We start from the raw sequence: 23552 nt of genomic DNA on the forward strand, positions 1-23552 counted from the left end.
AATGGTAGAAAATATTTGCAAACGAAGCAACTGACAAAGGATTAATCTCCAAAATGTAAAAGCAGCTCATGCAGCTCAATATCAAAAAACAAACAACCTAATCCAAAAATGGGCCAAAGACCTAAACAGACATCTCTCCAAAGAAGACACACAGATTGCCAATAAACACATGAAAGAATGCTCAGCATCATTAATCATTAGAGAAATGCAAATCAAAACTACAATGAGATATCACCTCACACGCGTCAGAATGGCCATCATCAAAAAATCTACAAACAATAAATGCTGGAGAGGGTGTAGAGAAAAGGGAACCCTCTTGCACTGTTGGTGGGAATGTAAATTGATACAGCCACTGTGGAGAACAGTATGGAGGATCCTTGAAAACCTAAAAATAGAACTACCATACGACCCAGCAATCCCACTACTGGGCATATAGCCTGAGAAAACCAAAATTCAAAAAGAGTCATGCACCACAATGTTCATTGCAGCTCTATTTACAATAGCCAGGACATGGAACCAACCTAAGTGTCCATCGACAGATCAATGGATAAAGAAGATGTGGCACACATATACAATGGAATATTACTCAGCCATAAAAAGAAACAAAATTGACTTATTTGTAGTCAGATGGATGGACCTAGAGTCTGTCGTACAGAGTGAAGTAAGTCAGAAAGAGAAAAACAAATACAGTATGCTAACACACATATATTGAATCTAAAAAAAAAAAAATGGTCATGAAGAACCTAAGGGCAGGATGGGAATAAAGATGCAGACATAGTAGAGAATGGACTTGAGGACCCGGGGAGGGGGAAGGGTAAGCTGGGACAAAGTGAGAGAGTGGCATGTACATATATACACTACCTAATGTAAAACCGATAGCTAGTGGGAAGCAGCCACATAGCACAGGGAGATCGGCTCGGTGCTTTGTGACCACCTAGAGGGGTGGGATAGGAAGGGTGGGAGGGAAGGAGACGCAAGAGGGAAGAGATATGGGGATATATGTATAGCTGATTCACTTTGTTATAAAGCAGAAAGTAACACACCATTGTAAAGCAATTATACTCCAATAAAGATGTTAAAAAATAAATAAATAAATGAAGAGCAGTCGTTATAAAAAAGTTACTGAAATATAAATTAATATACAAACAAAATGCCATGTTAATCATTCTTCAAAGCACAACCTTACTGTGTAATCAACTCTCAAATGTTCATATCACTCAACAATTTACGTATAAAGCACCAGACACCACAAATGTTAACCTGCTGAGTAATTATTCAAGTGGGTAATTTCAGGGATGCTGGAGATATTTATCAGGACGATTCAGTAGCTTGTAAAATGTTGTAGACAAACATTAAACCGTAATAAAGCCATCACCATTAAAATTCTGTATGAAGAAGAGTACAGCAGTTAAGAAATGAATGGTAGTATTTTAGCTGTGGGTTCTGTTAGGTCAAAATAACTTTAAATGCTCTAATTTTAGATTTTATTATTATTGTTATTAAGCTAAAGCTAACATTCCAGTAAATGTTCCCAAGACTAAAAATTTGACAAGAGGCAGTATAAGTCTTTTCTGAAATAGACATTTGTCTGTTTATATTTTCAACTCCTTACGGTGAAAAAGATGCTTGCTCACCCTGTCATAAGCAAACATCACCACGTTTAGGGTAAAGATTTGGGTTCCAATGTATTGCTAACTTGGTGATCTTGGACAAGTCAAGTTTTAGTTTCCTCATCTATAAAAAGGGCAAAATGACAAAATCTACGTATCTGTTTCATAAAGTTATCTTAAGGATTCATTAGAATGAAGAAAAAGTGCTCTGTGAATCCTAAAATGATACATAAGGTTGGTAGTGATTAATAGCTACTCTTAAAAAATGTAAGCTGTAAACACAGTTATATGATACTTCTAATCCCCAATACGAAAGGAAGACGAGGAGGTAGGTCCAACATGTATCCAACTTAGAAATAAGCAATAAAAGGTAACAGGCTAAGGAGAAAAACAGTATATTAAAATTCTATTGGATGATGACAGTCGTGTTGGTAAGCCTGGAGAATCAGCCTAAGGCTAAGGCACCACCAGTGATGCCCAAAACTATCCTAGAATCACCTGGTGAGAAATGTACCTCCAATCCCACAACAAAAGCAGGTTGCCCAGGCTGCCTGTCATGTCAGCCGAAATGGAAACTTCACACACAAGCTGCTTCCTTGTGTTGCCGTCTTCCAAATCAAAGTCACACATGAGCATCCAACTGGCAAAGCTAGATCACATGCTTGTGCCCTGTCTGCAGGGAAAGATGGGAACTGAGTTTTGACTCATATGTTCTAGCAGGCAGGCCTTGTAATGTGGGGATTTTCTCCATTATAGGAAAGGTAGTCAAAAGATGATGGGGAGACTTCTGGTTTCCAGTCCAGCATGTAAGGGGCTTAGAAGTTGCCAGTCTGTCCTAAAAATAAGTAAAAAGCTTAAAAATTGAAAAATCAACTACTCTCCCCAGATCCATCAGAGGAGTGATGTCAACAAGCAAACTACTGCCCCCCAGCATGGAGAAACAGAAAGGGAGAACCAGAGGATCACAATGACCAATCGCTAGAGGCTCAGTGTGGACAAGAAAAGACTTAAAAAACTCTAGGTGGACCTAGACATAGTGGATTCCCCACACTTTTGTGAATGTTACCTCCTGGAACTCAACCTGGTTCTCAGTGAATGTCAGAGAAAAATCACCTGGCATTTCCAGTAGGAGGAAAGGAAAAGGAACCAAGCTGAAATGCATCGGAGCATTCTGTTCTTTATAAGGAGGTCTGCCTCAGAAGAAGTTATTTCAGAGGAGTCTAACCCACTGGAGTAATACCAGAGCCAGCTGACCACAGGGAAGGCAAATACCCAACTCCAGCCACCTCCAGCCATCCTCTCCCACCTGAGGGGAAGAAAAAATTGAGAAACACTTGTGAAGTACACTGTCCAGGGGCACAGGCTCTCTAATGGACTGAGACCTAGTCATAGGACTAGGAACACTTCCTTTCCCTCTACACCCTATGCCCACATTACCAAAGGACTAGTTATAGCACTTTCTTTTATCCAGTACATCATGTCTGGCTATCAAGAAAAAATTACAAAGCATACCAAAAGGCAAAAATACACAATTTGAAAAGACAGAGCAAGCATCATAACCAGACTCAAATATGTCTGGAATATTGAGATTATCAGACTAGGAATTTAAAACAACTATGATTAATATGCTAAGGGCTCTGATAGATAAGGTAGACAACATGCAAGAAGAGATCAGCAATGTAAGCAGAAAAATGGAAATTCTAAGGAAGAACTAAAAAAGAATGCTAGAGATCAAAAATACGGTAACAGTGATGAAGAATGCCTTTGCTGGGCTTATTAGTAGACTGGATACAACTGAGGAGAAAATCTCTGAGTCTGATGATATTTCAATAGAAATCTCCAAAACTGAAAAGAAAAGAGAAAAAAAACTGAAAGCAAACAAATAAACAAAAACAAACAAAAAAAACAGAACAATATCTAAGACCGTGGGACAGCTACAAAAAGTGTAGCTTTTGTACATGTAATGGGAATACCAGAAGGAGAAGAAAGGACCAGAAGGAATATCTGAAATAATAATGATTCAGAATTTCCACCCAATCAATGTCAGATACCAAACCACAGACACACAAAGATCAGATACACCAATGAAGATAATCAAAATCACTTTAAACATCAACGTCCCAATTAATTAAAAGACAGATTATATTCTAGAATGCATCAAAAACGTAACACCCAACTATATGCCATCTACAACAAAAAGCCATTTTAAATATAAAGACACATAGAGATCAAAATAAATGAACAGAGAAAGAAAACACCATGCACATACTAATTAAAAGAGAGCAGAGCAGTTATATTACTTTCAGACAGAGCCCATTTTAAAGCAAGGAAAGTTAACAGGGATAAACAGGGGCATTATATAATGATAAAGGGGTCAATTCTCCAAAAAGACATAATAATCCTCAATCTAACAGAATAGAAAGCCTAGAAATAGACCTTCATAGATACAGTCAACTGATCTTTGACAAAGGATCAAAGATAGTCTCTTCAACAAATGGTATTGTACACTGATATGCAAAAAATGATTCTAGACACAGACCTTACACCGTTAACAAAAATTAACTCAAAATGGATCACAGATCTAAATGTAAAACTCTTAGAAGACAACAAAGGAGAAAACTTAGATGGCCTTGGGGCTTGATGATGATTTTTTGGATATAACACCAAAGGCATGATCCATGATAGGCTGGACTTCAATATAATGGACATTTCCACTCTGTGAAAAACACTGTCAAGAGAATGTAAAGATAAGCCAACACTTGGATAAAGTATTTGCACAAGAATAGCCAATAAATAGGGCATCCCTGGTGGTTCAGTGGTTGAGAGTCTGCCTGCCGATGCAGGGAACACGGGTTTGTGCCCCGGTCCGGGAAGATCCCACATGCTGCGGAGCGGCTGGGCCTGTGAGCCATGGCCGCTGAGCCTGCGCGTCCGGAGCCTGTGCTCCGCAATGGGAGAGGCCACAACAGTGAGAGGCCCGCGTACCGCAAAAACAAAAACAAAGAAAGAATAGCCAATAAATGACTGTTACCCAAGATATACAAAGAACTGTTAAAACTCAACAATAAGAAAACAAACAACTCAATTAAGATTAAAATATGGGCCAAAGACCTTAACAGTCACCTCACCAAAGAAGTTATACAGATACCAAATAAGCATATGAAAAGGTGCTCCACATCTTCAGTCATCAGGAAAATACAAATTAAAACAACATTCCCACTAGAATGGCCAAAATCCAGAACACTGACAATATCAAATGCTGGTGAAGATGTGCAGCAAAAGGAACTTGCATTGTTTGCTGATGAGAATGCAAAATGGCACAGCCACTTTGGAAGACAAATTGGAGGTTTCTTACAAAACATACTCTTACCATACGATCCAGCATTCATGCTGCTAAGTATTCACCCAAAGGTGTCGAAAACTACATCCACACAAAAACCTGGATGGATGGATGTTTACAGCAGCTCTATTCCTAACTGTCAAAAGCTGGAAGCAACCAAGATGTCTTTCAGTCAGTGAACAGAAGTACTGTGGTTTACCCAGACAATGGAATATCATTAAGCACTAAAGAATGAGCTATCAACCCATGACAAGACATGAAGGAAACTTCAATGCATATTACTAAGTGAAAGAAGCCAATCGGAAAAGCCTACATACTGTATGATTCCAACTATATGACATTCTGGAACAGGAAAAACGATGGAGACAGTAAAAAGATCAGTAGTTGCCAGGGTTTGGCAAATAGGGAAGGAAAACAGGCAGAGCACAGACTTTTGGAGCAGTGAAAAGACTCTGTATGAAACTATAATGATGGACACATATCATTATAAAATGTGTTCACAGACTGTTCAACATCAAGAGTCAACTTTAATGTAGACCACAGACTTTGAGTGATAATGATATGTCACTGTAGGTTCATCAGTTGTAACAAATGTACCATTCTGATGGGGGGATGATGATAATGCGGGAGAGGTTATGCATGTGCGGGCAGCAGCCAGGAGGAGTACGGGAAGTCTCTGAACCTCTCTTTACATTTTGCTATGAACCTAAAACCACTCCAAAACAATAATAATAATAATAAAGTCTATTTTTTAAAAAGATCATGGGTAGCCAGGACCATCAAGATGAAACTAAGCAGGCAGAGTCACTAGGCACACATCTGTATAATCTCCCTTCCTTTGAATCCTTGAAGTAGGTTGGATTCTTTTCCTTTGTAGTTGAGAAAACTGCAGGTCAAAGAGCTGATGGGCCCCAGGCCCCATGTCTTTCCCCCAGGGCCACAACCTAATACAGTCAAGTTGCCTTAGACCAGGGCTTCTCAACCTTGGCTGTACTGTTTTGGGTCAGATCATTCTTTTTTATAGAGGGCTGTCGGGCACATCGTAGGATGTTTAGCAACATCCCTGGTCTGTAATCACTAGATGCCAGTAGCAACCCCTTCTCCCAGATGTGACAACCAACAGTGTCTCCAGACATTACCAAATCTCCCCTGGGGGCAAAACTACCCTGCCCCCAGGGGAGAACCACTGCCTGAGAGCGCGCCACTCCACTTGCTCGTTCATGCAACACGGTCGCCTATGGGAAGCCTCCGATGTACCAGGCACTGAGGGGACAACGCCAAATAACCAGAGACCCTGCCCCCTGAGGGGGAACGACAGACTTATCAACGAGTGGTTGGTACAAAGTGTGTGATGCTATATGCTATCACAAATCAGAGTGCTAACTCTGGTTAACTCCTGGAGTCAGGGGTGGCAGAGGTAAGGTCTTGGAGCCGGGTTATTTATTACTGATTACAGCAGTTCACACTGACCAGTTAACTTTTACTGGGCCCTTAACTCTACGCTAGGCATGTGCTAAAGGCTTTATGCCTGATCTCACTTAAACATTACTAAAACTATTCAAGGTGAAAAGTCATTAACATCCCAGTCTCCAGATGAGGAAGTTGTGGCATGTAAGACACTTAGTCTTAAATGAGTAGTAGTAAATCACGGAGCCAAAAATAACCCTAGAGCCCAGGTCATCTTCATACTAATTATACTACCTGGAGGATGTGCCAGGAATTTGGCAATCAAAGACGGGGACTTTAAGCTATCCTTATGAATGGTGCTACTGGACAACATTACAGGTGAAAGCCACTTAAAATAACGTTTTTCTGATTTGGTATTATCATACATAAATACCCGTGGTTCAGTGGAAGCCAGATTTACCTAATGGAGAATATTATTCTCAGTATTATATGCTGAACTCAGTCTCAGTTTTTTTAAAGCATCAAGGTTACAGTGTAATTAGCAACCAGCTGCAATTGTAATTACCACTCCCAATATAATTTGTTACATATTAGCAAGCGTCAAATTACTACTGCTCCTTAAATGAATAAAAACTGATTGTGCTGTTCTGAAGACTGGGGTGTATGTTCCTGATGGGGAACAAAGGAATATAAAAAGTATATGACATATTTATAAAGTGCTGAAAGGTTCTACTTAGGAGATCACAAGTTGCTGGAGCCCAGATAATAGCACAGAAAGGTAAAATGGCTGAGAGAATAGCTAACTTATTAGACGCAGAGAAGAGAGAGCAGCAAATCAAAGGACAACAGAAAGTTGCTTTCACTAAATAATACCTCACCTGTTCAAAATTCTGCTGTGCATCAACATCATATAATTGAAGAATAGTCAAGAACCCAGGAGGAAGTTAAAAGAAAATGCACAGGGGCCCTCTGCACAGCCGGGATCCTCGTCCCAAAGACTCGGCACAATTTCACTGGAGCAACCCCTCCCCTTTCCTCTCCCACGATTTTCAACATGACTCTGAGCAAGTGCTCTGGTTCCAAACCCCTCTGGAAGCCCACACTTCTGTAAAGCTTACTATGTCCAGGCCTGGCTCTGAGCTTTAGAAACATGAGCATATTGACCCTCCCAATAACCCGGGAAGTAAAAACAACCATGTCCTGTTTACAGATGAGGAAACTGAGGTTGAGAGAGGTAGAGTAACTTGCCCAGAGCCATAATTTGAACAGAGTCCATGATTTTAATCATATGTGATAATGACTTTCAGAAGGAAAAAAGAAAGAACAGGAGATTAAGAAAGCAGAGAACCTAGATTAAAGAAAATTAGGTCATATCAACCAATTGCAATGCCTGGGCCTTATTTAGATGACAATTCAAAAAACAATTTTAAAAAATTATAAGACAATAGGGGAAATAAGTAAAAATGTGTAAACTAAAATTTTTTTAGATGTGACAATGATATTTTGGTTGTGCATTTTAAAAATCTTTTTTAGAGATACACAGTGATATTTACAGATATGATGTTGGGGATCTGCTTTGAAAAACTCAGAGGGATGAGAGGACAAGAGAGGGTGTAGTATAAATTAAACAACATCTGCCATAAACTGATAATTACTGAAACTGGTTAGAAAGGGACATGGGAGTTGGTTACACTGTTCTAATTTTTTATGGAAAATTTCCATAATGAGAAGTTTAAAAAATGCTACTATTTTTTTAAGGCTTAAGTCAAATGCCAATTCCTCCTGGAAGATTTTCCAGATTCTCTAACCAGATTTCCCTCATAGAATGCTATTTACACCTACTTTTATGGACTTTGCAAATGGACGTCTGAATTCTGACTCTACTGCTAACCAGCAATATGACTTCCTATTTTCTCACCTGTTACAGAGAGAGAGTGAGTGAGAATCAGGATTGAATGAAAGTAGCATACTCTGGGACAGAATCTAGCAGTGCCTTGCTTGCCAGTTTGTTGTATCCTTTCCATATTCATAGCGGCCCAGCTGACTGAGTCATCAGTGGACAGCTGAGCCCTAAGGGAAGGCTCTCTTGGCTTTCTGAACTAATCAGAGCTCCTCTTAAGAATCTGAGCCAGCAGAGGGTCTGGGCTGAGCTGGCAGTAGGTCATGCTGGCTGATGAAGTGGCACTAGTGAAGGTTCATGACCTCCTGGGACTGAACAACAACGACAAAAATTAAACTGGTTTCCTACCTTTCATCTGACATCAAACATGAGTGGTTTCTTATGTAATACTAAGAGGGAAAGCTGTGTTTAAACATGATAGACAAACCAGAATGCAGAAACCATACAGGAAAAGATTAATAAATGTGTAACATAAAAAGTTCTAAAAATCAAAAGTGTGTATGAACCCATTAAACATCAAACAACTGCAAAAAATAAACATATAAATAATGTGTAACAGGACAAAAGGCCAAGGTTCTTAATTTAAAAGCGCTCTTAGAACAAGTCAATATGAGAAGGCAAATAACCCAGTGGAAAGCTGGGCAAAGGTCAAGACCAGGCTCTTCTTAAACTGCTGGGGGACACCAAAATGGGCTAACAAAAACCTCCAAGAAGCACCATAAGGAAACCAGGAGCTGAGCTTTTACTCTGGAAGTGAGATGCCCGTCTCAGTTCACAATGGAAAGAAAGTGGAATCTTGAAACGCAGGGTCAACATCAACCTGCAATAAAATAAGTTCATGAAGACTCACAAGGAATGAAAGTCCCTGCCAGTGGGCCTGGCAGAGTCAGATAAGAGACCGGATATATCACCAGCCTTTCCTGTCAAGCCACCTGGAGGGTGCAGTATGCTACTGGGACCAGCTGGTCTGAATCAGCAGACATACTGTTTGGACCTGCTGGGAATGTCTCGCTATAATGCAGCTGGACCTTCTTAGTCAAAAGGAAGCACATTTCTCCAGGAGCGTCCTTCTGAAGCAGCTTCTCTGTAGTCATGGAGATTCATCTACCTTGAACAGCCCAATCCCTGCTGAGGTTTACTCCGCAGCTGTGATGCTCCACCATGCGCTCTCCTGGGGGCCACCCATGCACAACTCCTCAAGTATTCCAAATTATTAGTTTTTTTAGTTTAGTGAGGGATGGAGGGGCTTGAGAAAATGATTATTAGAAAAAGAGAAGTTTCCAACAAACCACACGCATGCAGCAGAAATCTGCTCCCTTTCACTTTGCCATGGGTGGCACCCCCAAGTAAACGAACAATTCAACAAATGGTGTCTGAATGTTATGTAACAGGTACTTTGAGGTCCCTGTCATCAGTTTAAAATCTAGTGGAAAACATAATATAAGAAACAGCAAGGACCATTTTCCTTCAGAACATCAATATCACTATCTCACCCAAGACAATTAAAAAATGATTTAATATCTGTTATGGGCTGAACTGTGTCCCCACAAAATTCATATGTTGAAGCCCTAAACCCCCAGGACCTCAGAATCAATCTGTATTTGGAGATAGGATATTGAAAGTAGTAATTAAGGTAAATGGAGGTCATTAAGGTGGGCCTTAATCCCTTAAGACTGGTGTCCTTATAAGAGGAGGAAATTAGGACACAGACACAGAGGGAAGACCATGTAAAGACACACAGAGACAAAGGCCATCTATGAGCCGAAGAGAGAAGCCTCAGAAGAAACCAACCTTCTCAACACCTTGATCTTGGACTTTTAGCCTCTAGATTTGTGTGAAAATAAATTTCTGTTGTTTAGGCCACTCATTCTGTGGTACTTTGTTATGGCAGCCCTAGCCAACTATTACAGTATAATTTAATATAAACTCCTTATTCAGGTTGCTCCAACAGGGCCATTGTTTTATTTATTTCGGATCCACGTTCAAGCACTGCATTTGGTTGTCATGTCTCTTCGGGAGCCTCCTTTAATCTAGCCTTTTCATTCATAACATCGGCATTTTTAAAGCCAGAGGTCTTACAGAACGTCCTGTTTTCTGGATTTGTCTAATTGTTTCCTCATGATTAGATTCAGATTCAACATTTTTGGCAAGAAATCTCTAAAGGTCATGTTGTATACTTCTCATGGCATCACACCTGTGGGTGTGCCATGCTAGCTTTTCCCTCCTTCTGATGATGTTAAATTGGATCACAGATTGAGGCCGAGCCCTCCCTTGTAACGGTACTTTTTCCCCTTTGTAGTTAGTAATTTATAGGGAGATACTTTGAGACAGGGAGAATTCCAACAATCTTTTACTTAAGGTTTTAGCATCCACTGAGGACACGTGCCTGAATCAATTACCTGCAGGTTGCCAAATAATTTGTCTTCTTTTTCTAATTCTATCATACCTTCTACTTGATTAGTTGATTCTTCAGTAAGTAAGAATTTTACTTCCCCACCTCCATCTCACTTTGACTCTTTTTGGGAAAGAATAATAGTCATGGAATGATTAATTTTTTAAAAAAATTCAGTATGTTACAATCCAGTTTCAATTGATTTGTTTTTATTGTGATAAAACACATAAAATTTAACATTTTAACCATTTTTAAGTGTACAATTCAACGGCACTGAGGACATTCACAATGTTGTACAACCATGAGAACTATCCATTTCATCATCCCAAACACAAACTGTGCCCACTAATTAATATCCAATTGATTTTAATAGCCACTATGTGTTGTAACTGTGATACACACTCACTGTAATATATATGTATATATACATACATATGTGTATACACACAGGCACACGTGTGTGTTTTTAAAGGATGAACATCACAATGCACCACAAAGAACAACTGTGAATATGAAAACTTAGCCAACTAAAATAAACCATTATGCAAAATGCTGGTGCAGCAGGAAGGCAACATCCAAACCCACTCACCAAACATAACAACGTAGGAAACAACCAGGAATTACGTGCCTCCTGATGGGCGTATCCAGTACCAAGGATCCAGTAACCTGAGAGAGGCAGCCAGCAACCACCTAGGAAGTATTGTAGCCAAAAACAAAAAATAAAAAAAAATAAAATCTTAAACTTGATCAAGCATCCAGACCTAACTATCAATTGTCAGGAAACACTAGGGACAGACGAACATCAAGGGGGTGCAATCAGCAAATTCCAAATTGTGGGAAACTACAGGAAAGATGACCCAATTCACTCATCAAATAAACTGCAAGGAAACACAAAAAAAGATGGGTAGTCAAACCTATAGATTAACAAGAGTTAAAAGACAATATTGACCAAATGCCACGTGCAGACTGTGTCTGAATCTTGATTAGAACAAACCAACTACAAAAACTAGGACATGGGATTTAACATCCTTACAGAGACTTCAAGGAATGAGGGAATAAAACTAAGACCGCTTTCCCTAAAACTGAAGGAAAGAACTAAAAAAACAAACAAAATCTGCCCACCAATATAGAGGAATGACAAGAAACATTCTTGTCTCTGACTGAACTCTAAGTTAAACAAACAAACAGGCTCCCTTTTTTCCTGCTACACTGTTGCCATAGCTTTACGGCACAGAAACTGAACAGGGGTTGGACATGCCACATTTACAAACCGCTGTGAAGGATATGAGAAGGGAAAGGGCATGAGGTAATACTGGAAAAGTTAGACAACAGTCAAGACCAAGGAGGCATAAACTGACTAATGAGATTAAATATTATTCTTTAGGCATAATGAAGCCACACTGTGCAGCAAGGTAGGTTAAAGAGGGCAATGTAGTACAGTGGTTATGTTCACGGACTCTGCAGCCGGGCTGCGTGTGTTCCAGTCATCGCTCTGCCACTTGAAAGGTGTGTGACCTTGGGCAAGTCATGCAATCTCTCTGTGCCTCAAGAGACTTAACCACTCTGTACACATGAGTTTCCCCATCTGTATAATGGAGACAGTAATAGCACTTACATGCCATGGGATTGTTGTGAAGATTAAATTACTTCACATACAGAGTGCCTAGAACAGTATCTGGCTTGTGTCAGCTGCTGTTGTCACTGTTATTTGCGTAACCTTTCTGAACCTTAAGTTTCTCTGTCAAATGAGGTTATGACACCTTCCCTGCTGTCTTGTAGATGATTATAAAGATCAGATAATGAAGCTTGCATCTTCACATTATCTGGTCATTTTAATCTCTGTAGGCTGTGAGTTCCTGAAAACAAATCCAATAGCTTACTCGTTTGAGGAAGCCCAGCACTCACTCAGTATAGGAGCTGGCATGCAGTTGGAATCAATAACACACTTGAATGCACTTTTTAAAAACTGTTAAGTGCTGTGCTCATGAACAAAGGACTGCTCTTAACAGGGACACAAGGGCCAATCTTACAGGTTTCCTTTGACAGTTCCGGGCAGAATGGAGAGGAAAGTGCAGAGAAGAGACCAAAGGCAAAACCAGCTTGGAGCTATGGCAATGCTGGACCTAAAAAGGAATGAGGACCTGAACTTAAATGGAGGAGATGGGACACACCTGCCCCAGGGAATGAGAAGGGTTTGACTGACCCATCTCTTTGCCCATATCCAAGTTCCTGCCAATGGTGTCTCTCCTGGTTGCCCACCCAAGTACTTAGCGAACTAACCAGAAACTTTAACTGGTAGGAAAGTTAAACTGCAGCTAAAAGTAAGGAATGACCAAGAAGATTAATTCAATTCTAGTAAACAGAGTTTGGAATATCTTTGAGACAAGCCAGTTGAGATTTCCAACAAAAAGTCAAAAACGCAAGGCCAGTGCTTGAGAGAGCTGCCCCACGGGGAGTACCATGAAGTATCACCTGTCAGAAGGAAAAGGATCTGAGGCAGAGGCCTGGGGAACACCAACATTTCGGGGGAGAGCAGAAGGACAAAAAGAAGCCGGCCAAGGAGAATAAGTATGAGTTAAGGGACCAAGCAGGAGAGGGCACATCATGAAAGCTGACAGAAGGTGCTCCAGGAAGGAAGGAGTGGGACACGGGGTCCTGTGAGGCCAGAGATAAGGACAGGCCAACAGTTTTAGAACAGAGGTCACTGGTGACCCAAAGGAGAGAATGTCAAAAACTAGAATAGGCGTAAGTTCATTTTCAGGAATTTTAAGTACAGGTGGGTAGTAAAGAAATGGAGACGAGTACAGCCCTTAAATAATAATTCAGAGACGCCATCCAAAATAATACCCTGGCCCCAATGGAATCAAAATTAACCCGAAGAACCCTAAAATTTATACTGGGTTTTATCACTATGTATCTAATTCTGCAAAAAGTTGGACTGACTGACAACCAAATCAAAAAGTACTGCACCCTCAGTTTAGAAAGGCAGCTACATTTAATTACACAGTAATGAGAGTTCCAGACCAATACTCTTTAAACTTTAATGTGTATACAATCCCCTGGGGATCTACTTAAAATGCAGATTCTGATGCAACAGAATATTTGGGATGAGTCCACAGATGCTGCAATTCTAACAAGCTCCCGAGTAAAACCAATGTTCCTGGTCCTTGGACCATAAGCTTCTAATAGCAAGGCTCCAGGAAGGGACCACACCACTCAGAGAATCTGATTACTGAAGCAGCCAGACTGTCGAGCCATTATGGTGACTATTTAGTAGATCATGAGCTTAAGAAAAGCACCCCATCCTTTGTTCAGGTAGGTCAAATAATATCTATGTCCCTAGTTTTCAGTTAGGTAGAAACGTCCCACAGTCTCCAACAGACATCACTTGACAGTCCCTATAGCACTTCATAATCCCCAAAGTGCTTTCCCATGTTATACTTCATTTGCTCATCACAGACGTCACAGATAGGCCCTGTTTGCTTCTCGGGGATTCTGAGCGCCCAGAGAAGTCAGACTTGTCCACGTCCTCACCATCAGTGGAAGCACTGGACCTGTAATCCAGGTTCTTCTGCCTTCTAGTCCAGGGCTCTTTCACTAAACCAGAGCTACTAATTTAAAATTAAAAAAAAAAAAAAAAGTTCTTGAAGCGTTTTCCCACATGAGAAAGGGGTGCTGACTGAGCAGTTGGGTGTCCTCTACATCTCAGACTACAACTGTGGCTGGGATCAGACAGATACACAGCATGTCTAACTCAGAAAAACCACTAAATATGAGCCCAGGTCTAAAAACCTGTTCAAATCAGGCTTCTGACGAGGTTCAGGACATGCTACCCCAAAATGCGGCACCTTGGCGTATTCAGTATCTTAAGCTGAAGGAGTTTAAGAAAACAGCAGAAACAGGAAGGTCACTCTGACCATCCCCACACACAACACCAACCTTCTTTCCTGAAACAGGTCATAGACTCCCCTACAAAAGGTACCGTCCCTGTTCCAGGAGGAGAGGAGACAATCATCACCAAAGATGGGGAAGTTGGGGCCAAAAAACCCACACACACAAACCTTGTTAAACCCACCTTATCTTCCTAGTTACTTCTTCACCATTTACTTCCCTTTTGTCTTGTCAATTCTTTACAAATTTATTTTTCATTGTCCAAAAGGTTTTAAAGCTTTCTGCTCTGGTCATTTTCATTCTCTTGTGAAGGTTCTCATGTACACATAAAAATTCAGCAAAATTTGTATACTTTTCTTTTGTTAATCTGCCTTTGTCATTTTAATTTTCAGACCCAGCCAGGGACCCTAAGAGAGTTGAGGGAAACTTTTTCCTCCCCTACACTTACTTAGACAATTTTCTTACGAATTTTACTGTCTTATGCAAAAGACATTTTACCATAAAGCAGTAATTGTATATTGAAATATCTGACTTTCATATCAAGTCAACAGTTTTCATGGAAAACATGTGGAAACTGTGACTACATGTGGAAATCAAGACAAAGCTACCAGCCTAATAACAGCCATTAAATAGAGTGGTTTATTTACATTGAATTGCTAAGAATTTCAACACTGCCAGTTTTGCTATGCTGTCAGCACCTAAAGTCAAAAGAAATCACCAGGCCTATATTCACTCATGCAACTACAAAGCAAATTTCCAAAGGAAATGGTGAGTTCGAGTACACTATCTTTTAAACGTTTCCAACCAACAAACCAGACCACCACTCTACAAATCAGCCACTGGGAATAATTCTGAGCTAAGAGACCAGAGCCACCATTGATGGGGTTGACTTGACCTAACAAGAGGGTCTGGTTAAACAGGCCATGAAAAACAGGGTTTGCTCAGTTGCTATTAAGTACTTTGCCAAGGGAATTACATCACTGTGACAAGGGCACATCCCAAGCAGAAGCATCCACACCAGCAGATTCACACAAAGGGATCCAAGAAAACATGGTGGGAAGGATAAGTGCTATGAAGCAGCAAATGATGGGCAGGGTGAGTAGGAATGGACCATGCTCAGCAGAGCTAATCCTCACAGATAGTGGAGAACACAGGAAGGAATGCCTCCATCTAAGAACTCAACAAAAGCAGAGGCTGGGGCTTCCCTGGTGGCGCAGTGGTTAAGAATCCATCTGCCAATGCAGGAGACACGGGTTCGAGCCCTGGTCCGGGAAGATCTCACATGCTGCAGAGCAACTAAGCCCATGCACCACAACTACTGAGCCTGTGCTCTAGAGCCTGCAAGCCACAACTACTGAAGCCCACGTGCCTAAAGCCCATGCTCCGCAAAAAGAGAAGCCACTGCAATGAGAAGCCCGCGCACTGCAATGAAGAATAGCCCCTGCTCGCCGCAACTAGAGAAAGCCTGCATGCAGCAACGAAGACCCAAACGCAGCCAAAAATAAATAAAAATTTTTAAAAATGTGTTTCCATTAAAAAGAAAAAAGCAGAGGCCAGTCGTAGGACAAAAGGTCAAAGAGGCCGAAGGAGTCAGAGCAACTCCAGCAATTACAGAAGAACTTGATATCCAGGAAGACCTGCTCCCTGATTTTCTTACCCTACAGGGTTTTCAACCCTTCCCATCCCTCTCCCCACCCCCAGTTCTCTATTTGCTAAACAACACTTGTAAAGCCCTGTGACCCAACTGGGGAACATTGACAACACATGGGCACCCAACTAGGTTAGCCAGGGAAAAGGCTGCAAGACCAGGGTTACCTTGCTCTTTGCAACACTTCCCCCCTCAAGCACCTACACTGATACAGAAAACCACTGAGACTTACAGAAGACAAAAGGAGCTTTCAATCAATTTGGTGATAAAACCCATATTCTAGGATAACTACAAAACTATATAAACTTGATGCCTAAGCACGAAGGTGAAACGAGGCAGAAGGACTGAAAAGAAATCGTCAAGAAAGAAGACAACTTGTAGGGACCCCTATGTATCCTTCCTTTGAATTGACACACCAGAGACTTGCATTGATCTCACTGCATTCCTTCCTTATTCCAAGAAGGAACCATCAGAGGATCAGCTGAAGCAAAGAGCAGGAAAACCGCCGAGAGCAGTGGCTGGCAACCTCAGAAGCAGATATGATTCACTTCGGGAGCTTTCAAAAACCTTGAGGCTCAGGCCACACCTAAGTCCAACTAAATCAGAACCTCTGGGTGAGACCCAGGCATCAGCACTTTTATACCAGTCCATAGGACTATAATGTGCTGAGAACCCCTGGACTACAATAGTGCAAAAAGCAAACGGGTTTCAAGGGAACCTGGACCAATTACAAACTATTCTAGGACTCCATTTCTTCACCTGGTAAAAGGGAACACGATTAACGAAGGGAGGAGTGAGGAACACTGTGTTATGTAAACCCCAAGGCCCGTCCAGCACCATCAATTTAAGAAACCCTAAATGCAAACATCACTGGAAGCACAGAAACTTACCAGCATCATGGCTGCATAAAAACAACTCAAACATTCTTTCCTTCCTGTCCAGTACAAAAAACTAATCTGTTTTAGTATACTATTATTATACCATCAAATACCTAGCCGTTTTTACCATATGGGAGAGAACACCTTCAACCTGAAGAATATCCTTAATAAACTCAATCACATTTTATCCTCAGTAACAAACCTCTGAAGAGGGTATTATTATTGATGAGAAGCATGAAAAACATGGAGGTTACATATATAGCCCAAGTCCTAATTAGTGAACACTGGGTTAAAATTTTTACAAAGGTAAATGACAGTGATGATAGTTGCACAACCCTGTGAATATACAGAAAACCACTGACGTGTACACTTTAAATGGGTGAGTTGTATGGCATATGACCTGTATCTCAATAAAGTTGTTTAAAAAAAAAGTACATGACAATTTCTGGCCTGTGCAATCTGGTTCAAAAACCACTTAACAATGAAGTATATACTGAGTGCCAAAGCATTCTACAGATACAAACTACTGGACTGGAATGATCAGGAAATACACATGCCCGTAACTGATAACATGTGAATTCTCACATGCACCTCTGCAAATGGAACTTCTTTTGAAGGCCTGGGCAGGTGAGGCAGAGACTCTGAGCACAGAATGGACGGGCTCAAATCCAAGCTGTATTGCTTATTCTCTGTATAACCGTGAGGAAATTACTTCACCTCTCCAGACCTCAGTTTTCTCACCTGTAAAATGAGGACAAAAAGAGACCACACCTACTTTGGGTATTATGAAAAATAAAGGAGTTATTATTTGTAAAGAACTTGGGAAAGTGCCTGGCACACAGTAAGCACTGTGTAAGTGGTTCTCAAAAATAAAAGTCTGGTTTACAGTTACAAGACCTAAATAAATGTCTTAAATAAGAGGCATCTAATTTCCCCTCCCAAGCCATCTCCCCCTTCTCCCATAAACTCTACTCTCCATTATGCTAAACTACCAGGCAGACAATATGGTGGACAGGGTAAGAGCACAGACCCTGGAGCCAGACTGGCTGATTTGAAACCCAGCTTCTTCACTTTTTAATTATCAGATCTTAGGCCACTTACGTCACCCCTTGGTGTCTGAGTCTTCATCTATAAACCAGAAATTATAGTATGTAACTCATAGGACTGTTAGGGGCATTAGGCGAGTTAATAATGAAAAGCATTTAGAACTGAATCTCACATCTAGTAAATAGTAAGTGTTAGCTGCTCTCCAGTTGATTTTATTACCTGCTATCCCCTAAACGCAGCAGGTGCTCTCACCTCTCTTTCTTTCATTTGCTGTTTCCTGTCACTGGAATGGTCTTCCCTCTTCCTCTGACTATGCCTTTTGAAATACCACTACCTTTCAGACGCTCCCTCCCCTCCCCTGACAGAAATGGGCTCCTTCCCTGATGCTCCCGTAAGCCCTTGTTACGGCACTAACCCTACCTGGGGCACTTCCATGAGAGGATTTAGCCTGTGGTATGGTTGTGGTTTTCTTGAAGGTCCAAACGGAGTCCAGTTCATTTTCATATCCTTAGTTTATTCCCGTTTGCAACATTAGAAAGAACACAATACACACAATTCTAAACGATCACGGCAACAACTCAGTCAACAATGGAATAGCAATACTAAGTGTATTAGCACTACAGACCAAATTTTCATGATTATGAATGCTTTAGCTTGTCTCCAAATGTTCTTCTTTTAGTTCTAGGTTAATTTCACCCAAATTATTGGAGTCCAGTTTTATACCTGAACATCTCTCACACCTGAACTCCAGTGAGCAATCTCTTTTAACAGTTTCGCCTAGTTTAATTTCGTCATTCTTAATGGATAATAAACTCAACCTGTGACGAAAAGGGAACGTTGACTACAACTACAAGAAAAGGATAACCTCTCTAATACTACTTTTTAAAAATGAATTTTTTATGGAAATATATAAAATAGAATTTAAAAAACTCATTTTCATTTCAATACATGTAGGGCAGTGCTTGGAAGTTTTTTAAAGAAATACTCAAAATAACACTAGTAGTACAGGCAGACCACTTATCATCTACCATCTACCAAGGGAACCCATAAGGATTATTCCTACAAAAGGCGGCAGCAAGAGAATTGAAGTTTTCTGAGTTCATCTCAAAATACCAAGTTTCAGATCAATGTTACTTCATGAAAAAACAAATACCTTTTGCATTAAGTAGTAACCATCAAGCAGAAATCAAAATAAAAGCAGACCGAAGAACAGATTCTCAGCCTTCCTATTTATACTATTTAAAGGAAGAGGGACATGAAAAATTAGTTACGTTTGAATAAATAAAAGGGGATTCCCTGGAGGTCCAGTGGTTAGGACTCTGCGCTTTCACAGCCGAGGGCCTGGGTTCAATCCCTGATCAGGGAACTAAGACTTTGCAAGCCACACAGTGTGGCCAAAAAAAAAAAGAATAAATAAAAGACCAGTTTCTGATTCTGGGCACTCCAGAATCTTAGACACTCCACTGAGATGGGATTCTCTTCTAGTCAGGTTCCTCAAGTTTTAAGAGGGGATGTCAATCCTACCCCCAGATTAAGTTTGCTAAACCTATGGCTCTGTGTTCAATATGGAATATCTGTGCTCCAGGAAAAAGCAAAGAGCATGGCCTTTAATTGGGGCTGCCCAGCACTGCCTAATAGAGGACAGAATCACCTCACCCTAATAAGAGTCCAAAGGCAACTAAATAAGTGGTATTCTTGGACTAAGGTGGACGAGCACAGCTCATTTGGGGACCTACATTTACCGCCCTTGAGCTAAAATGAGAAACACTATAAGAAATGGCCTTATGGAATCCACAAACATACATTTGTGGTCATGAGGTAGTTTTGAATGCAGTTTGCTCACTGCATATAAAAAGAGATGGGGGACTTCCCTGGTGGCACAGTGGTTGAAGAGTCCTCCTGCTGATGCAGGGGACACGGGTTCGTGCCCCGGTCCGGGAAGATCCCACATGCCGCAGAACGGCTGGGCCCGTGAGCCATGGCCGCTGAGCCTGCGCGTCTGGAGCCTATGCTCCGCAACGGGAGAGGCCACAACAGTGAGAGGCCCACGTACCGCAAAAAAAAAAAAAAAAAAAAAAAGATGGGGAGAAACTGCCCTCGGATAGCAAAAAAAGGAGACCTCTCTCCCAAGTAACTGACCTCACTGATCACTTCCTCTTTGCTTTGGCTGCTAGAAAATTCAGTCACCTCTAGCAAGTACATACATCCTTATTTTCCACTAACCTTAGTCCTGGCTTCATCTTATTTTCCCTTTATCCTGTTTTTCTCATCTACTTTGACTTGATTTTGATATGTCTTGTTGGTTTATAAATATATGTATATATGACATGAGCCATCAGAAATCCTGAAAAGAGGCAAGTTTAAATGAATAAATAAACAAAAACACAAGTTCCCAAAGAGTAAAAATGAAATGTTTCATTTTCCCTGACTCTCACTACTTGGCTAAAATTCAACTGCACTTATTGATATGAAGTGACAGTTTAATAAAAATACAACCAAAAAGTTAAACCTCCTTCCATGTTATTTATTTTATTTCAAACTAGTTAATCAGTCTTATACTCCATTTACATGCATACTCCTCAATTTAAGTTCCTCACTTTACCTCCAAATTAAGTAAAATTATTTAACTCACCTACAGACATAAAAATGACAGCAAAGTATGGGTATCTACTCCCACCTACTCTCCTGGAAGAAGTCACCTTGAGGGAACATACTTCATGCCTTGTACTCATTGCATGCAAATTTAATGCAAAGAAAAGGTCAACGGCTATTGGGTTTGAAAGGGCTAATGTAGGTTCCAAAAATGAATCCCAGTGATCCTCAGAGAATCTAACTAGAACAGTTATATACATACCCATGTTATATACATACCCATGTTATATACATACCCATGTGTCTGCACATGCATACCCAGAGCACACTCCTTAGGATGGATCTCAGAGTCATTAAGGAAAAGAGAAAGGCCACTTAGGCCACATAATCTAGGAACACCGAAAAGCCTGCAGATTTCGGGACGCTTGGAGAAACTTAAGTCATAGAACAGCATTTAAATATATCTGTCTGCTTACAATTTCCATTGCAAATGTGATTAGTTTGCTCAAATAAATAGGAATATGATGTGTTGGCCATGTTTTCCTCTTGAGTGTTATCACAGAGTTTTGATTAAGGACAAATGTTTGAAATGTTGGGTATATTTAAGTTCACTGCACTTAAAATGAGCTAAGAAGTTGTATAGGCTTGATTAAAGGGCTGCCTTCATGAACTTAAAATTAAAAGCAATAAATTCCAATGATTCAAGTGATTGGGACTAAATATGGTATTCTGCCAGAAAAGTTGAAATGGAGTCCAAAGAAGCTGAAATGGTGTCCAGGTTTCAAGAAATGGTAAAAGAGGAAAGGTCAAGCTGTCGGAGCTGCCTTTCCTCTGGGTTAGTGAATGAGTCACCTTACGCAGAATTCCTTTTAAGTAGAACTTCACAGGAGTTACAGGCTCCCAAGACAATCTGTTTTGTCATTTCTAAAAAGAAGCCTCTCAAACGCTTAGAGGCCGGTATGTAAGTGTTGTCAGATGCGGAGAGAAGGACGAGAAGCTGGGGGCCTGGGGGGATGCGGGTGCTTTGGAGTTTTTACGCACACACGCGCAGGCCAACTCTCTCAAGCGGTCTCCAAAACGGAAGTTAAGGTGACTTCCCCACCCGTGAGAGGGCGGAGCCTCTGAAACCGAATGGGATTAGGCTTCTGCGCGGGCTGTGACCCCCGGGAAGCAGCTCGGGTCAACAACTACCAGGGTCAGGAGCGCGAGTGCGCTGGGGTAGCAGTGCGGACCTGCAGACCCCGAGCACTCCCACGCCCCGGGACGCGCTCGTGTCCGCTCCTGCTCACCGGCTTTGGCTCGGCCCGCCGGGCGCAGGCCCGGCACTGACTCCCCGCCCGGGCCAAGTGGGAGGGTCCAGCCAGCAAAGTTCCTGCTGCAAGGTCGGGCCCCGGTCCCCGTTCTCCGCACCGGCCGTCTGTGCTGCCCGGGAGGGGCGGGCACCTCCCTCCTCCCTCTGCTGCAAGGTGGAACAGTTGCCCCGCGCCCCTTTCTTTCTGCTTTCCCGGTTGCACCAGCCCGGCACGTGAACGCCCGGGCCCCTCGCGCCCCCCGGGGCAACCGGTCAACGGGCCGACGCTTACCTTGGAGGCCGCCATGCTTTGCACCGGGTGCGGGAGGCTGCGGGAGGCTGCGGGACGCTCTCACTAGCTCGCTGGCGCTGCGGGCCCGGGCCGCTCACTTCCAGTCCCGACGGCGGCGGGAGCGGCGATACAGCCTGGCAGCGTGCGCGCCCGGCCTGCCTCCCCACGCCCTCCCGCCGGCGCGGGTCATGCGGGCGCCGAGAGCCCATTGGCTGGGCCCGGCCAGGGCCGCCGGGGCGCGCGTGATCCCGATGGCCTCTGCCCTTCTGCCGGGGCGGGCTCGGATCTGGGGGCGGTGGACTGGACCCGCGCACGTGACCCCGGCTCCGCTGTCCAGCAGCGGCGACTTCTGTGGTGGGGCCGAGGGCGGGTGGCGGGGTGCAAGCCTGTCTCTTGGGATCAGGTGGCCTCACGAGGGAAGCTGTTGGCTTCGGCTGCTTCTAGGGGCTGCTCCAGGGCCCTCGAGACCCACAGGCGGGGCACACAGCCTGGGGAAGTTGAGAACTACACTTGGTGCCGTGTGTAGCCAGGTGTTCCCTTTCAAAGGGGCTCCTCTCTGCTATAAGGAATCCCGAAGCGTTGACTAGTCTATCGGAAATAGCAAAATAATGTCTCTGGCAAGTCTTTTAGGTCAGATCTGGCAAACTCGAAGTACCAAACAACTGTATGTAATGCAGAACATGGAGCTACTTCATTTCAGCCCTGCATAGTAGGGCTGTAGAAGTCAAAGACACACGCCCAAAAATAGGCCCTACTAAAATAAACAGGTCAAAATTTTAATCGAAAAATCGAATGTATAATCTCTAGAGGTCTTCTTCCTCTTTATAAGAATTTCATTCATTTGTCCCTGCTACCAAAATTTATAATTAAGGCAATGGTGGTCAGTGAAAAGGGCTTTAAATGTTTTGTGGATTATGGATATAACCTATCAACAAAAGTGTTTATTACTAATCATTTTAATTAATTAACACTGACTGAGTGCCTACTATATGCCAGGCACTGTGTTAGGAGTTGGAACCCCAGAATGACTTGAGAGATGGTCCCAGCCCTTAAAGAGCTAGTGGGAAAGCAAGCACACAGTTAATGTCCATATAAACTGTTAAGGCAACAACCTTTTCCCAGGGCACTATGGGAATGCTGAGGACTGGGGAAGCCTCTTAGAGTACATGATGCCTAAGCTGTGGATGTGCATCAGTCCAGTGAAGTGGAGGGGGACGGTTTTCCAGCCAGAGAAAATAAGGAGGGGAAGCAGGAGGTCCAGAAA

The 23552-nt window shown here is 42.1% G+C and overlaps 1 protein-coding gene across 2 annotated transcripts in view; it reads right to left on the bottom strand.

Annotated features, from left to right (window-relative positions):
• The window catches only part of SLC25A13 (solute carrier family 25 member 13), a 204986-nt gene extending 182488 nt beyond the window's left edge, over window positions 1-22498 (bottom strand). The window contains exon 1 of one of the 2 annotated variants that reach the window (XM_032642844.1): window positions 22289-22498. In XM_032642844.1, coding sequence (XP_032498735.1) covers window positions 22289-22303 — 15 coding nt within the window. In that variant the 5' untranslated portion in view covers window positions 22304-22498. The remainder of the gene's footprint in view (window positions 1-22288) is intronic. The other variant, XM_032642845.1, reaches the window with a different exon arrangement.
• Window positions 22499-23552: the final 1054 nt, after the last annotated feature.

Source organism: Phocoena sinus, chromosome 9, assembly GCF_008692025.1.
Source record: "Phocoena sinus isolate mPhoSin1 chromosome 9, mPhoSin1.pri, whole genome shotgun sequence".
Classification (NCBI taxonomy): Eukaryota; Metazoa; Chordata; class Mammalia; order Artiodactyla; family Phocoenidae; genus Phocoena; species Phocoena sinus.